General features: G+C 43.7%; 1 protein-coding gene across 1 annotated transcript in view; it reads right to left on the bottom strand.

Annotated features, from left to right (window-relative positions):
• Nucleotides 1-14,881, bottom strand: part of LOC115156292 (potassium voltage-gated channel subfamily H member 8-like) — a 219,652-nt gene that overhangs the window by 16,391 nt on the left and 188,380 nt on the right. Inside the window, 1 exon segment of the mRNA XM_029703745.1 lies at nucleotides 4,522-4,736. Within this exon segment, the coding sequence (XP_029559605.1) occupies nucleotides 4,522-4,736 (215 nt within the window).

Below are 14,881 nucleotides of genomic sequence, written 5' to 3'. Positions count from 1 at the left end.
TTCCTTTTGATGGCATATGTTTTATGTTCCCTTCTTGCCTTGTCTCTCAGATCGTTCACAGCTTTGTGTGCTCTAGGGCAACAGTGTCTAGATAGAATTTGTATTTGTTGTCCTGGCAACTGAACCTTTTTTGGAACACCATTATTTTGGTCTTAGTGAGATACCTGGCAGGGCCCAGGTCTGACAGAATCTGTGCAGAAGATCTAGGTGCTGTTGTAGGCCCTCCTTTGTTGGGGATAGAAGCACCAGATCATCAGTAGACATTTGACTTCAGATTCTAGTAGGGTGAGGCCAGGTGCTGCAGACTGTTCTAGTGCCCTTGCCAATTTGTTGATATGTAGAAGAGGGTGGGGCCTAAGCTGCATCCCTGTCTCACCCCACGACCCTGTGGAAAGAAATGGGTGTGTTTTTTGCTAATTTTAACCGCACACTTGTTGTTTGTGTACATGTATTTTATAATATTGTATGTTTTTCCCCCAACACCACTTTCCATCTATTTGTATAGCAGACCCTCATGCCAAATTGAGTCAAAAGCTTTTTTGAAGTCAATAAAGCATGAGAAGACTTTGCCTTTGTTTTGATTTGTTTGTTTGTCATTAGGGTGAAGTTGTGGTCTGTAGTACGGTAATTTGTTAAAAAGCCAATTTGACATTTGCTCAGTACATTGTTTTCACTAAGGACATGTACACGTCTCTCTCTCTCTTCTCCCTCACTCTCTCTCTTTCTCCCTCTCTCTCTCTTATCAGCACTCTTTTTTCCCCCTCCTGTCCTCCCCCGCTCTCCTCATATCAGTCCCTTCACAGTAGCGTGTCTATGTTTAGTTCCCACTTCCTAATCTTAGCTCAGAGCCCAAGAGGCAAGCAGGGGCTGCTTCACTGTGCGGGGGTGTAATCTATACGTCCATGACTGCAAAGCATGCTGAAGTGGAAGCAAACGTGTGTGTGTGTGTGTGAGTGAGTGTGTGAGTGTGTGTGTGTTGGTGTGTCTACACGTGCACTACAGTGTGAACAGGGCTGACTGGTGTACTCAGTACATTGTGTTAGTGTTCCCTCCAGCTCCTGTGTCATGAGACCCAGTACATTGTGTTAGTGTTCCCTCCAGCTCTTGTGTCATGAGACTGTCAGTCAGAAGTAAGTGAATCGCCAGAGACAGTGGGGAAGGAATACATTTATTGCTGTTAAAAAAAATGCTATTTTCCTAAACCCTCCTCCCTCCGGCACTACCCCCTAATCTAAACAGGGGCAAAGTGCACATCGTATTCTGGTAGACTAACAGTGTTCAGACTGTGAGGTGGTGTCTCTGCAGTAATTGTTTGATGAGAATAAGAAGAGCGTCACTGAAGGCTGTTGTTGTTTTTGGTTTGTCTTGTCTTGGATTTCTGTTCTGTTCTCCACTCCCTGTGCTGGCTTTTACATACATAATAAACAGTCAAATCTGCATCTAGGAAGCACATTTGGACAACAGTCCACACCCCTGGCTGCATTATTGATGCTATCTGAGACATAAACAAACACATGTACAGTACAATTCAAAACTTTGGACAAACCTACTCATTCAAGGGTTTTTCTTAATTTTTACTATTTTCTACAATGTCGAATAATAGTGAAGACATCAAAACTATGAAATAACACATATAGAATCATGTAGTAATCAAAAAAGTGTTGAACAAATTAAAATGTATTTTTTATTTGAGATTCTTCAAAGTTACCACCCTTTGCCTTGATGACAGTTTTGAACACTCTTGGCATTCTCTCAACCTGCTTCACCTGGAATTCTTTTCCAACAGTCTTGAAGGAGTTCCCACATATGCTGAGCACTTGTTGGCTGCTTTTCATTCACTCCGCAGTCCAACTCATCCCAAACCATCTCAATTGGGTTGAGGTCGGGTGATTGTGGAGGCCAGGTCATCTGATGCAGCACTCCATCTCTCTCCTTCTTGGTCAAATAGCCCTTACACAGCCTGGAGGTGTGTTTGCGTCATTGTCCTGTTGAAAAACAAATGATAGTCCCACTAAGCCCAAACCAGATGGGATGGCGTATTGCTGCAGAATGCTGTGGTAGCCATGCTGGATAAGTGTGCCTTGAATTCAAAATAAATCACTGACAGTGTCCCCAGCAAAGCACCCCCACACCATCAAACCTCCTCCTCCATGCTTCACGGTGGGAACCACACATGCAGAGATCATCCGTTCACCTACTCTGCATCTCACAAAGACACTGCGGTTGGAGCCAAAAATCTCAAATTTAGACTCATTAGACCAAAGGACAGATTTCAACCGGTGTAATGTCCATTGCTCATGTTTCTTGGCCCAAGCAAGTCTATTCTTCTTATTGGGTGTCCTTTAGTAGTGGTTTCTTTGCAGCAATTCGACCATACATTTTTTTATCCCACATGTGTAACTTTGTGTTGTTGTTTTTGTCACACTGCTTTGCTTTATCTTGGCCAGGTCGCAGTTGTAAATGAGAACTTGTCCTCAACTGGCCTACCTGGTTAAATAAAGGTGAAATAAAAATAAAAAGGCCTGATTCACACAGTCTCCTCTGAACAGTTGATGTTGAGATGTGTCTGTTACTTAAACCTATCCTTTGCAGCAGAGGTAACTCTGGGTCTTCCTTTCCTGTGGCGGTCCTCATGACAGCCAGTTTCATCATAGCGCTTGATGGTTTTTGTGACTGCACTTGAAGAAACTTTTAAAGTTCTTGAAATGTTCTGGATTGACTGACCTTCATGTCTTAAACTAATGATGGACTGTCGTTTCTCTTCGCATATTTGAGCTGTTCTTGCCATAATATGGACTTGGTCTTTTACCAAATAGGGCTATCTTCTGTATACCACCCCTACCTTGTCACAACACAACTGATTGGCTCAAACTCATTAAGAAGGAAAGAGATTCCACAAATTAACTTTTAACAAGGCAAACCTGTTAATTGAAATGCATTCCAGGTGACCATCTCATGAAGCTGGTTGAGAGAATGCCAAGAGTGTCCAAAGCTGTCATCAAGGCAAAGGGTGGCTACTTTGAAGAATCTCAAATATATAGTATATTTTGGTACTACATGATTCCATTTGTGTTATTTCACAGTTTTGATGTCTTCACTATTATTCTACAATGTAGAAAATAGTAAAAATGAAGAAAAACCCTGGAATGAGTAGGTGTGTCCAAACTTTTGACTGGTACTGTAATCTCATGCACACACACACGCACATGCACAGGCACATGTACACACACACACACACACACACACACACACACACACACACACACACACACACGCACATGTAGACACACACACACGCACAGGCACATGTAAACACACACACACACAGTGAAGCAGAATCTATTTTCCTCTGGGGCTCTGAGGTTAGATTAGACATTAGAAAGTGGGAGCTAGAAATAAACATGTTACTGTGAAGGGAGGAGGCAGAGTGATATGAGGGGAGTTGGGGCAGGAGCGTGTCCTCCCCTATCCTCCTATCCTCCTGCTCCTCTTCCCCATCCTCCCTCTCTCCTCCTTGCTGTCTGGGCTATTTTTATCAGGCAGCATCCAAATTTAGCAGGAGCTGTTGGGACACAGCCAGTCAGGGAGCGCCCCTGCCTTCCCCTGTGCTATTTTTAGCTCCAGCACACACTCCAAAACGCTGCACGCTGCTATTCCTGTCTCGTTGAGTTTGACTCCGCTGCATACAGCCAGCCGTGTGTGTGTGTGTGTGTACGGAAGGGTGGATGTGTTTTTAAGAAGCGAGAGCCCGAGCTAGGGTGAATAGTGTTTATGCATACAGTGCATGATGTGCCCTTTGAAGGTGAATGTACCCTCAGGCTAGATCAGAACCAAGCCCTTCAGAGCTTTATACTGCAGCACTAGGAGATAACAGAGACAAGAGGGACTCCATTTTGTTACTGGTCTCACCACTCTCACACAGAGACAAGAGGGTCTCCATTTTGTTACTGGTCTCACCACTCTCTCACAGAGACAAGAGAGGGACTCCATTTTGTTACTGGTCTCACCACTCTCACATAGAGACAAGAGAGGGTCTCCATTTTGTTACTGGTCTCACCACTCACACAGAGACAAGAGAGGGACTCCATTTTGTTACTGGTCTCACCACTCTCACACAGAGACAAGAGAGGGTCTCCATTTTGTTACTGGTCTCACCACTCTCACACAGAGATGAGAGGGTCTCCATTTTGTTACTGGTCTCACCACTCTCACACAGAGACAAAAGAGGGACTCCATTTTGTTACTGGTCTCACCACTCTCACACAGAGAGACACACAAGTGCGCACGCAGGCACACACACACAGACGAACCCGTACCTCCTCACTCTATTGATCAAACAAACCAGGTCGAGCTGTAGGCTGGTGTAATGAATGAATGTAATGACTGTTTTCTTTTTATTGAGGGAAATATTACAATTAACAATGTACTAGTGTGTGTGTGTGTGTGTGTGTGTGTGCATGTTTTTACTGCATGTGTGTGTGTTTAGTAGCGTATGCATGCCTGCGTTGCGGTTCGACTCACGTCAGCTCCGTGACCCTCTCTGAGGTTGTAGGTCAGATCATGTTGTATCTCAGAGATGAACTTCTGGGCGTACTCTGGGTAGAGCCGGAGAACCTCCCTCAGTCCCTTCAGACTGATGTACTGCAGGTCACAGTAGGTCAGAGCCTTCACGTTGGCATTGGTCTTAATCACCTGCTTCTTGGTCAGGGAGTCACTGCCGATCAGGTCCCCTTTACCTGAGGGGTGGGAGGGAACACACACACACACACCTGTTAGTCTTTTTGAAACCATCCCAGGCAGTCTGTGCTTTAAACTGAGTTTTTGTAATTATTTCAACATCAGAGAGACATTATATATGAGCCTATTAGTGTCTCATATCATAACAGAACATGAAAGGGTCGGCAGTGGAGATGGTGTGTACAGTGGTTATTTATGTATGTAGGTTTGATGCAGTCATTAAACAGCTCAGTTAAATTATTCAGGTATATTGCGTACATCACAGGAGGTTGGTGGGACCTTTATTGGGGAGAACGGGCTCATGGTAATGACTGCAGCAGAATCAGTGGAATGGTATCAAATACATCAAACACATGGTTTCCAGGTCATTGATGCCATTTCATTTGCTCCGTTCCGGATGTTATTATGAGCCGTTCTCCTGTGGACATGTTTACAGTGTGGATAATGATTATCAATAGTAGTGGCCTAAGGTCATAATGGCTTCTCATACGTAATTGGGGGCTCTTTGATTCATTTCACTAAATAAATGATGAAAATGTACACCTGTGTTTGTGTGTGTCCATCTGTGTCTGTGTGTCTAAGTCCCTCGTGTCTGTGTTAACCGTTTACCTCCCCTGTCTCCTCTCTACCTCTGTGTTAACCGTTTACCTCCCCTGTCTCCTCTCTACCTCTGTGTTAACCGTTTACCTCCCCTGTCTCCTCTCTACCTCTGTGTTAACCCTTTACCTCCCCTGTCTCGGCTCTACCTCTGTGTTAACCCTTTACCTCCCCTGTCTCCTCTCTACCTCTGTGTTAACCCTTTACCTCCCCTGTCTCCTCTCTACCTCTGTGTTAACCCTTTACCTCCCGTTTCCTCTCTACCTCTGTGTTAACCGTTTACCTCCCCTGTCTCCTCTCTACCTCTGTGTTAACCCTTTACCTCCCCTGTCTCGGCTCTACCTCTGTGTTAACCCTTTACCTCCCCTGTCTCCTCTCTACCTCTGTGTTAACCCTTTACCTCCCCTGTCTCCTCTCTACCTCTGTGTTAACCCTTTACCTCCCCTGTCTCGGCTCTACCTCTGTGTTAACCCTTTACCTCCCCTGTCTCCTCTCTACCTCTGTGTTAACCCTTTACCTCCCCTGTCTCCTCTCTACCTCTGTATTAACCCTTTACCTCCCCTGTCTCCTCTCTACCTCTGTGTTAACCCTTTACCTCCCCTGTCTCGGCTCTACCTCTGTGTTAACCCTTTACCTCCCGTCTCCTGTGTTAACCGTTTACCTCCCCTGTCTCGTCTCTACCTCTGTGTTAACCCTTTACCTCCCCTGTCTCCTCTCTACCTCTGTGTTAACCCTTTACCTCCCGTCTCCTGTGTTAACCGTTTACCTCCCCTGTCTCGTCTCTACCTCTGTGTTAACCGTTTACCTCCCCTGTCTCCTCTCTACCTCTGTGTTAACCCTTTACCTCCCCTGTCTCCTCTCTACCTCTGTGTTAAGCCTCCACTCAGACCTGGCTAGATGTATGGTGTTCTCTACTGCACTCTGCCTGCCTCTACGTACATCTTTGGATGAATAACCCAAGTGTTTTAATAATGTCAAATCCATCCATTATTCATCTCTGAGCTGCAATGTGGCTCACCTGCCTGCCTATTGATGTGTGTGCCATGATTAGAGATATAGGCTGGGAGCTTGGCGTTTGGAGATAAGTACCCTCTCTCTCACACAACTTCTAACACACACACACACACACACACACACACACACACACACACACACACACACACACACACACACACACACACACACACACACACATCCCCTCATGGCTGTCACGGCTCTGTGCCACAGCTCTAATCAGTCATCATTCCAATACCACCTGACCTTTTGAGACCCTAACATGTGGATCTATGACACACATACATCATCTAAAACATTCTATGGGCCAAACCACCACCACAGCCTCCTCGGAAAGCATATTTATTCAGTCTTGTGGTATTAGGGGAAAAGGAGCCACGGTAGAAAGAGCCTGTAATTCTCATTCTCAGAGCTCTGTGGTGGAGCCGGTCTGTAAGCTTTAACGCCGATCCCACAGGAAATTAGATTGGGCTGTGTAGGACCGAGACAGAGGACAGGAATGGCCAGGGGATGAGCTTCTAAGACTGTGACACAGGGAGAGGAGATCGAGAGATCGGAAAGCAGGGGATGGGCCTCTAAGAGTGAGTTAGAGGGCAGGGGATGGGCCTCTAAGGGTGAGTTAGAGGGCAGGGGATGGGCCTCTAAGGGTGAGTTAGAGGGCAGGGGATGGGCCTCTAAGGGTGGGTTAGAGGGCAGGGGATGGGCCTCTAAGGGTGGGTTAGAGGGCAGGGGATGGGCCTCTAAGGGTGAGTTAGAGGGCAGGGGATGGGCCTCTAAGGGTGGGTTAGAGGGCAGGGGATGGGCCTCTAAGGGTGAGTTAGAGGGCAGGGGATGGGCCTCTAAGGGTGAGTTAGAGGGCAGGGGATGAGATGGGCCTCTAAGGGTGAGTTAGAGGGCAGGGGATGGGCCTCTAAGGGTGAGTTAGAGGGCAGGGGATGGGCCTCTAAGGGTGAGTTAGAGGGCAGGGGATGGGCCTCTAAGGGTGAGTTAGAGGGCAGGGGATGGGCCTCTAAGGGTGAGTTAGAAGGCAGGAGATGGTCCTCTAAGGGTGAGTTAGAGGGCAGGGGATGGGCCTCTAAGGGTGAGTTAGAGAGCAGGGGATGGGCCTCTAAGAGTGAGTTAGAGAGCAGGGGATGGGCCTCTAAGGGTGAGTTAGAGAGCAGGGGATGGGCCTCTAAGAGTGAGACACAGAGCGGAATCAGTGACTGGGATCCTAGGAGAGTATGACCACCATATTATATTTAAGCAATACGGCCCGAGAAAGTGTGGTATATGGCCAATATAGCACACCTAAGGGCTGTTCTTAACCACGACGCAACGAGGAGTGCCTATTTAAGCAATACAGCCCTTAACCGTGGTATAGTGGCAATATACCACAAACCCCCGAGGTGCCTTATTGTTATTATAAATTGGTTACCAAGGTAATTAGAGCAGTAAAACAAAACATTTTGTCATACCCGTGGTATACGGTCTAATATACCATGTCTTTCAGCCAATCAGAATTCAGGGCTCAAACCACCCAGTTTATAATATACTGTATATTATACACTCCAGGCCACTATACTATTAGAAACTGATGTTGACCAACATGTCTGGTTGAAGGGTCACTAAGCTGTTTTCATGGGAAGACCCCTGTCACCTTTGATCCTGAGTAGAGGAAGTCCAGTATAATATGTATATCCCATTTAGCAGATGCTTTTATCCAAAGCAACTTTCAGTCATGCGTGCATTTTATATACGGGTGGTCCCGGGAAACGAACCCACTACTCTGGCATTACAAGCATCATGCTCTACCAACTGAGCTACAAAAGACCAAAAGATACAGTACATGACAGATAATACATGACGGATAATACATGAAGGATAATAAACTTAGCAAAAAAAGAAACGTCCCTTTTTCAGGACCCTGTCTTTCAAAGATAATTCATAAAAATCCAAATACCTTCACAGATCTTCAATGTAAAGGGTTTAAACACGGTTTCCCATGGTTCAATGAACCATAAACAATTAATGAACATGCACCTGTGGAACGGTCATTAAGACACTAACAGCTTACAGACGGTAGGCAATTAAGGTCACAGTTATGAAAACTTAGGACACTAAAGAGGCCTTTCTACTGACTGAACACCGAAGGAAAGATGCCCAGGGTCTCTGCTCATCTGCATGAACGTGCCTTAGGCATGCTGCAAGGAGGCATGAGGACTGCAGATGTGCCCAGGGCAATAAATTGCAATGTCCGTACTGTGAGACGCCTAAGACAGAGCTACAGGGAGACAGGACGGACAGCTGATCGTCCTCGCAGTGGCAGACCATGTGTAACAACACCTGCACAGGATCGGTACATCCGAACATCACACCTGCGGGACAGGTACAGGATGGCAACAACTGCCCGAGTTACACCAGGAACGCACAATCCCTCCATCAGTGCTCAGACTGTCCACAATAGGCTGAGAGAGGCTGGACTGAGAACTTGTAGGCCTGTTGTAAGGCAGGTCCTCACCAGACATCACCGGCAACAACGTCGCCTATGGGCACAAACCCACTGTCGCTGGACCAGGCAGGATTGGCAAAAAAGCGCTCTTCACTAAGGAGTCGCGGTTTTGTCTCACCAGGGGTGATGGTCGGATTCGTGTTTATCGTCAAAGGAATGAGCGTTACACCGAGGCCTGCACTATGGAGTGGGATCGATTTGGAGGTGGAGGGTCCGTCATGGTCTGGGGCGGTGTGTCACAGCATCATCGGACTGAGCTTGTTGTCATTGCAGGCAACCTCAACGCTGTGCGTTACAGGGAAGACATCCTGACATGACCCTCCAGCATGACAATGCATCAGCCATATTGCTCGTTCTGTGTGTGATTTCCTGCAAGACAGGAATGTCAGTGTTTTGCCATGGTCAGAGAAGAGCCCGGATCTCAATCCCATTGAGCACGTCTGTGATCGGAGGGTGAGGGCCATTCCCCCCAGAAATATCCGGGAACTTGCAAGTGGCTTGGTGGAATCGTGGGGTAACATCTCACAGCAAGAACTGGCAAATCTGGTGCAGTCCACGAGGAGGAGATGCACTGCAGTACTTAATGCAGCTGGCGGCCACAACAGATACTGACTGTTACTTTGATTTTAACCCCCCCCCCCCCCCCCCCCGTCCAGGATCTCAATCCCATTGAGCACATTTGGGACCTGTTGGATCGGAGGGTGAGGGCTAGGGCCATTCCCCCCAGAAATGTCCGGGAACTTGCAGGTGCCTTTGTGGAAGAGTGGGGTAACATCTCACAGCAAGAACTGGCAAATCTGGTGCAGTCCATGAGGAGGAGATGCACTGCAGTACTTAATGCAGCTGGTGGCCACACCAGATACTGACTGTTACTTTTGATTTTGACCCCCCTTTGTTCAGGGACACATTATTCCATTTATTTTAGTCACATGTCTGTGGAACTTGTTCAGTTTATGTCTCAGTTGTTGAATCTTGTTATGTTCATACAAATATTTACACATGTTAAGTTTGCTGAAAATGAACGCAGTTGACAGTGAGAGGACGTTTCTTTTTTTTGCTGAGTTTACATGACAGATAATACATGACAGATAATACATGTCAGATAATACATGACAGATCAGTTCAGAGGGATTTAACAGTCACCAAAGGGTGGAGACTGGGATAAGACAGTATATTTGAAAAAGGGCACCTTTCCAAGTATTGATATATTTGAAATCCATCTCTCCATCTCTCCAACCCTCCATCTCTTCATTCCTCCATCTCACCAACCCTCCATCTCTCATCTCTCCATCTCTTCATTCCTCCATCTCTCCAACACTTCATCTCTCAATTCCGCCATCTCTTCATCTCTCCATCTCTTCATCACTTCATCTCTCCAATCCTCCATCTCTTCATCTCTCCATCTCTTCATCTCTCCAATCCTCCATCTCTTCATCTCTCATCTCTTCATCTCTCCAATCCTCCATCTCTTCATCTCTCCAATCCTCCATCTCTTCATCTCTCCATCTCTTCATCCTTCCATCCATTCATCTGATGGCACCTTTCTATTCTGCCTGAATGACATCAGAAAGAACTCACTGTTTCCAGCTAAGTCTATCTGTCCTCTTCCACAAAGTCCCCAGGGGCAGAGTGAGGCAGACAGGTAGGACGAGTCCCATTGGAGCATGGTCTGGTTAGTGTGCAGAATCTCTCTCTCTCTCTCTCTCTCTCTCTCTCTCTCTCTCCCTCTGTATGTCTCCTTATCCTTTGCCTCTCTCCATCTCTCTCTCTCTTTCTCTCTGCGTGTCTATCTCTCTCTCTGTATGCCTCCTTACCCCCTGCCTCTCTCCCCCTTCTCTCTCTCTCTCTCTCTCTCTCATTCTGTATGTCTCTCTACCTTAATGTGTTCGAGGAGACAGGAAGACAATAATTTATACCACTGCACGTTCCACATACACATGCTTGGTCCAAGGTAGACAGAGCAGACACAACCAGCAATAGAGGAATAGCCAAGGCTAGTGAAGAGTGGGAGTGTTGAAATTGGAGCAAGGGGGGCGGGAAATATAGTGGGAAGGAGAAAGTGGAAGATGGGAAATGACAGAAAAGAGGAAGATTCATAAAAAATACATCTAGAGAATAAGGATGCAGAACCTCAAGTGCTTTGATGCATTATCCTCACTGAAATCCCATTATGAACACACAGATCAATGATAGAAGAGGGTTTCTAGTTGTTGATGTTCCAGTAGCAGTAGGACAAAGGGCCATGACCGATAATCTGACTATCTGAACCATTTCCACCCACGCCTTCTCACCCTGTCTTAGAGGGATACTCCTCCTACATAATTCTAGGGTCTATTGAACCATGTCTCCTCCCACACAGCCCCCGTGACGTGGACAGGTATTAATCCCAATAGCCCTAATGCTGAAATGCTACGACAACCCCTGTGCCACTTCTTTACTCTCTTTCTCTCTCTCTCTCTGTTTTTTCTGTCTCTCTCTCTCGCTCCTTCTCTGTCTCTCTCACTTTTTCTTTCTTTCTCTCTCTCTCAACTCTGTCTCCCTCTCTCTCCCTGTCTTTATCTCACTATCTGTCTTTCTGTCGCTCTCTCTCTGCCTGTCACTTTTTTAAATTTTTATTTCACCTTTATTTAACCAGGTTGGCCAGTTGAGAACAAGTTCTCATTTACAACTGTGATCTGGCCAAGATAAAGCAATGCAGTGCGACACAAAAAACAACACAGAGTTACACATGGAATAAGCAAGCATACAGTCAATAACGCAATAGAAAAAAGAAAGTCTATATACAGTGTGTGCAAATGGCATGAGGAGGCAAGGCAATAAATAGGCCATAGTACCGAAGTAATTACAATTTATAAAATTAACACTGGAGTGATAGATGTGCAGATGATGATGTGCAAGTAGAAATACTGGTGTGCAAAAGAGCAGAAAAGTAAATAAAAATACAACTCTGCCTGTCTCTCTCTGTGTTTCCCCTCCTCTCTCTCTATCTCTCTCTCTCTCTCTCTCTCTCTCTGGATCCCTCGATCCACATAGAATATCATTTTAATAAGGTATGTGCCTCAACTACATATAAAGTAGTAATTAGGGTTGTACATTTTGGGGAATATTCAGAGGTGGAAACTTTCCATGGGAATTAACGGAAATATATGCAAATTAATATTAATAACATTTAAATGTAGATGTTTTTTGCATTGGATATATTTACCATATCATATGGAGACAGAAACATAAACAATTTACCTTATCATAAGTAGACATAATTGCAAATGATTAAATCCTTCTAATAGAAATTTTAAAAAACAATTTAGTTACGAATTGAACTTTGATTAAATGAGTTGACTCTTCACATGGTGTCACGCTCTGACCTAGGAGAGCTGTGTTTTCTCTGTTTAGCTAGGTCAGGGTGTGATAGGTGGGTGGGCATTCTATGTTTTGTTTTATATGTTTTGGCCAGGTATGGTTTCCAATCAGAGGCAGCTGTCTGTCGTTGTCTCTGATTGGAAGCCATACTTAGGCAGCCTGTTTTTCCTGTGTTGGTGTGGGTAGTTGTTTTCCGTTTTGTTAGAATACCTGACGGAACTGTTGGCTGTCGTTTTGTTGTTTTTTGTTTAAGTGTTTTCATTAAAGTAAAGTATGAGCACTCTACACGCTGCGCCTTGGTCCCCTTTATACGACCCTCGTTACACATGGGATGATTTCACTGAACAACAAAAGAAAGGGAATATTGAATGATCCCCAATGATCCATCGCATCTCCCAAAAACGTAATCTGTAAAATGATAGTCTAGAAACTAAAGCTTTGGTTGTCATTACTCATCTATAAAACAAAAGCAATTTAGATCAAAAGAGTCCATATTAACAAAGGGAATTGAAGGACTAACAGTACAGTTAGATAGCAATAAAAACGGTACCATAGAGGCACAGAATAAGTTAGAGGAAAAAGAAATGGAGGAACTTGTTCAAGAAAGATCCAGTGTAATATATTATACAAATAAAACGAACTGGATGGAATATGGGGAAAAATGCATCAAATTCTTTTTCAATCTTCAATATAGAAATGCTACCAAAAATGTTTTATTAAAACTTGTTACAAATGATGGAGTCACGCATGATTCACCAAATTATATTTTGAAAGAGGAAGTAAAGTACTTTAAGAATATGTTTTCGTTTCAGGCTCCTCCATCTCCCCTAACTGAAACTAATTGTATGGATTTTTTTCCTAATAATAATGTAAAATTAACATCTGTACAAAAAGACTCATGTGAAGGCCAAATTACAGAGGAGGAACTGCTTGATGCAATTGGGGCCTTTAAGGATGGGAACACTCCAGGGCTGGATGGCATACCAGTGGAAGTATACAAAACTTGTTTCGATATACTCAAAGGACCATTATTAGCATGTTTTAACCACTCCTATATAAATGGTAGATTATCAGACACGCAACAAGAAGGTCTGATATCATTATTACTGAAACAGGACCCAAGTGGTATATAGAAAGATCCAGTCCATTAAAAAAATTGGAGACCTCTTACACTTCAGTGTTGTGATGCAAAAATCCTAGCAAAATGCTTGGCGCATAGAATTAAAAAAGTATTGTCAGACATTATTCATCCTAATCAGACAGTTTTTTTTACATGGGCGATACATTGGAGATAATATAAGACAAGTACTGGAAACAATAGAATACTATGAAATATCGGGGACACCAGGCCTGGTTTTCATAGCTGATTTTGAAAAGGCTTTTGATAAAGTTCAACTGGAGTTTATATATAAATGCCTAGAATATTTCAATTTGGGGGAATCTCTTATAAAATGGGTTAAAGTTTTGTATAGTAACCCTAGGTGTAAAATAGTAAATAATGGCTACATCTCAGAAAGTTTTAAACTATCTAGAGGAGTAAAACAAGGTTGTCCACTATCGGCATATCTATTTATTATTGCCATCGAAATGTTAGCTGTTAAGATTAGATCAAACAATAATATTAAGGGATTAGAAATCCGTGACTTAAAAACTAAGGTGTCATTGTACGCCGATGATTCATGTTTTCTTTTAAAACCACAATTAGAGTCTCTCCACGGGCTCATAGAGGATCTAGATACTTTTGATATCCTCTCTGGATTAAAACCAAATTATGATAAATTAATATTACGTATTGGATCACAAAAAAATGCTAATTTTACATTACCATGTAGTTTACCAATGAAATGGTCTGATGGAGATGTGGACATACTCGGTATACAAATCCCAAAAGAAATAAATGATCTCACTCCAATACGTTTTTTATAGAAAGTTAGCAAAAATAGACAAGATCTTGCTACCATGGAAAGGAAAATGCCTGTCTATTTGTGGAAAAATCACCCTGATTAACTCTTTAGTCATATCACAGTTTACCTATTTGCTTATGGTTTTGCCTACACCTAGTGACCTGCTTTTTAAATGATATGAACAAAAAATATTCTATTTTATTTGGAATGGCAAGCCAGATAAAGTTAAAAGGGCCTATTTATATAACAAATATGAATTTGGAGGGCAGAAATGATTAAATATTAAAGCATTAGACCTCTCACTAAAGGCATCAGTCATACCAAAGTTATACTTAAATCCAAACTGGTTTTCTAGTAAATTGGTACGAATGTCTCATCCTATGTTCAAGAAGGACCTTTTTCCCTTTATTCAGATTTCACCTGCCCACTTTCGGTTGTTTGAAAAGGAAATAATCTCCAAAATATCTTTATTTTTTTTAACAAGCCTTAGAAAGTTGGTTTCAATTTCAGTGTAATCCACCTGAAAAGACAGAACAAATAATACAATATAGTAGGACCAATTAATTGCAGCATTACCACAAAAATGGAAGAGGCAAGTAGAAGGGGAAAAAAGTAAGGGACTTGTATGTCGGCCCTGTATTAAAGAACATAAATAGTTAAAGAAAAGTGTGATAAATAAAAACATATACTAATTTAATTTAAGGACCAAAAAACTGACAGCTGTGCCATATAAATTGCAAAATAGTTGGGAAGAGATTTTCGATGTACCCGTTCCATG

The sequence above is a fragment of the Salmo trutta genome, chromosome 20, assembly GCF_901001165.1.
Source record: "Salmo trutta chromosome 20, fSalTru1.1, whole genome shotgun sequence".
NCBI classification, from domain to species: Eukaryota; Metazoa; Chordata; class Actinopteri; order Salmoniformes; family Salmonidae; genus Salmo; species Salmo trutta.
The sequence above is the reverse complement of the archived record's forward strand: the minus strand, read 5'-3'. Positions and strand labels throughout refer to the sequence as shown.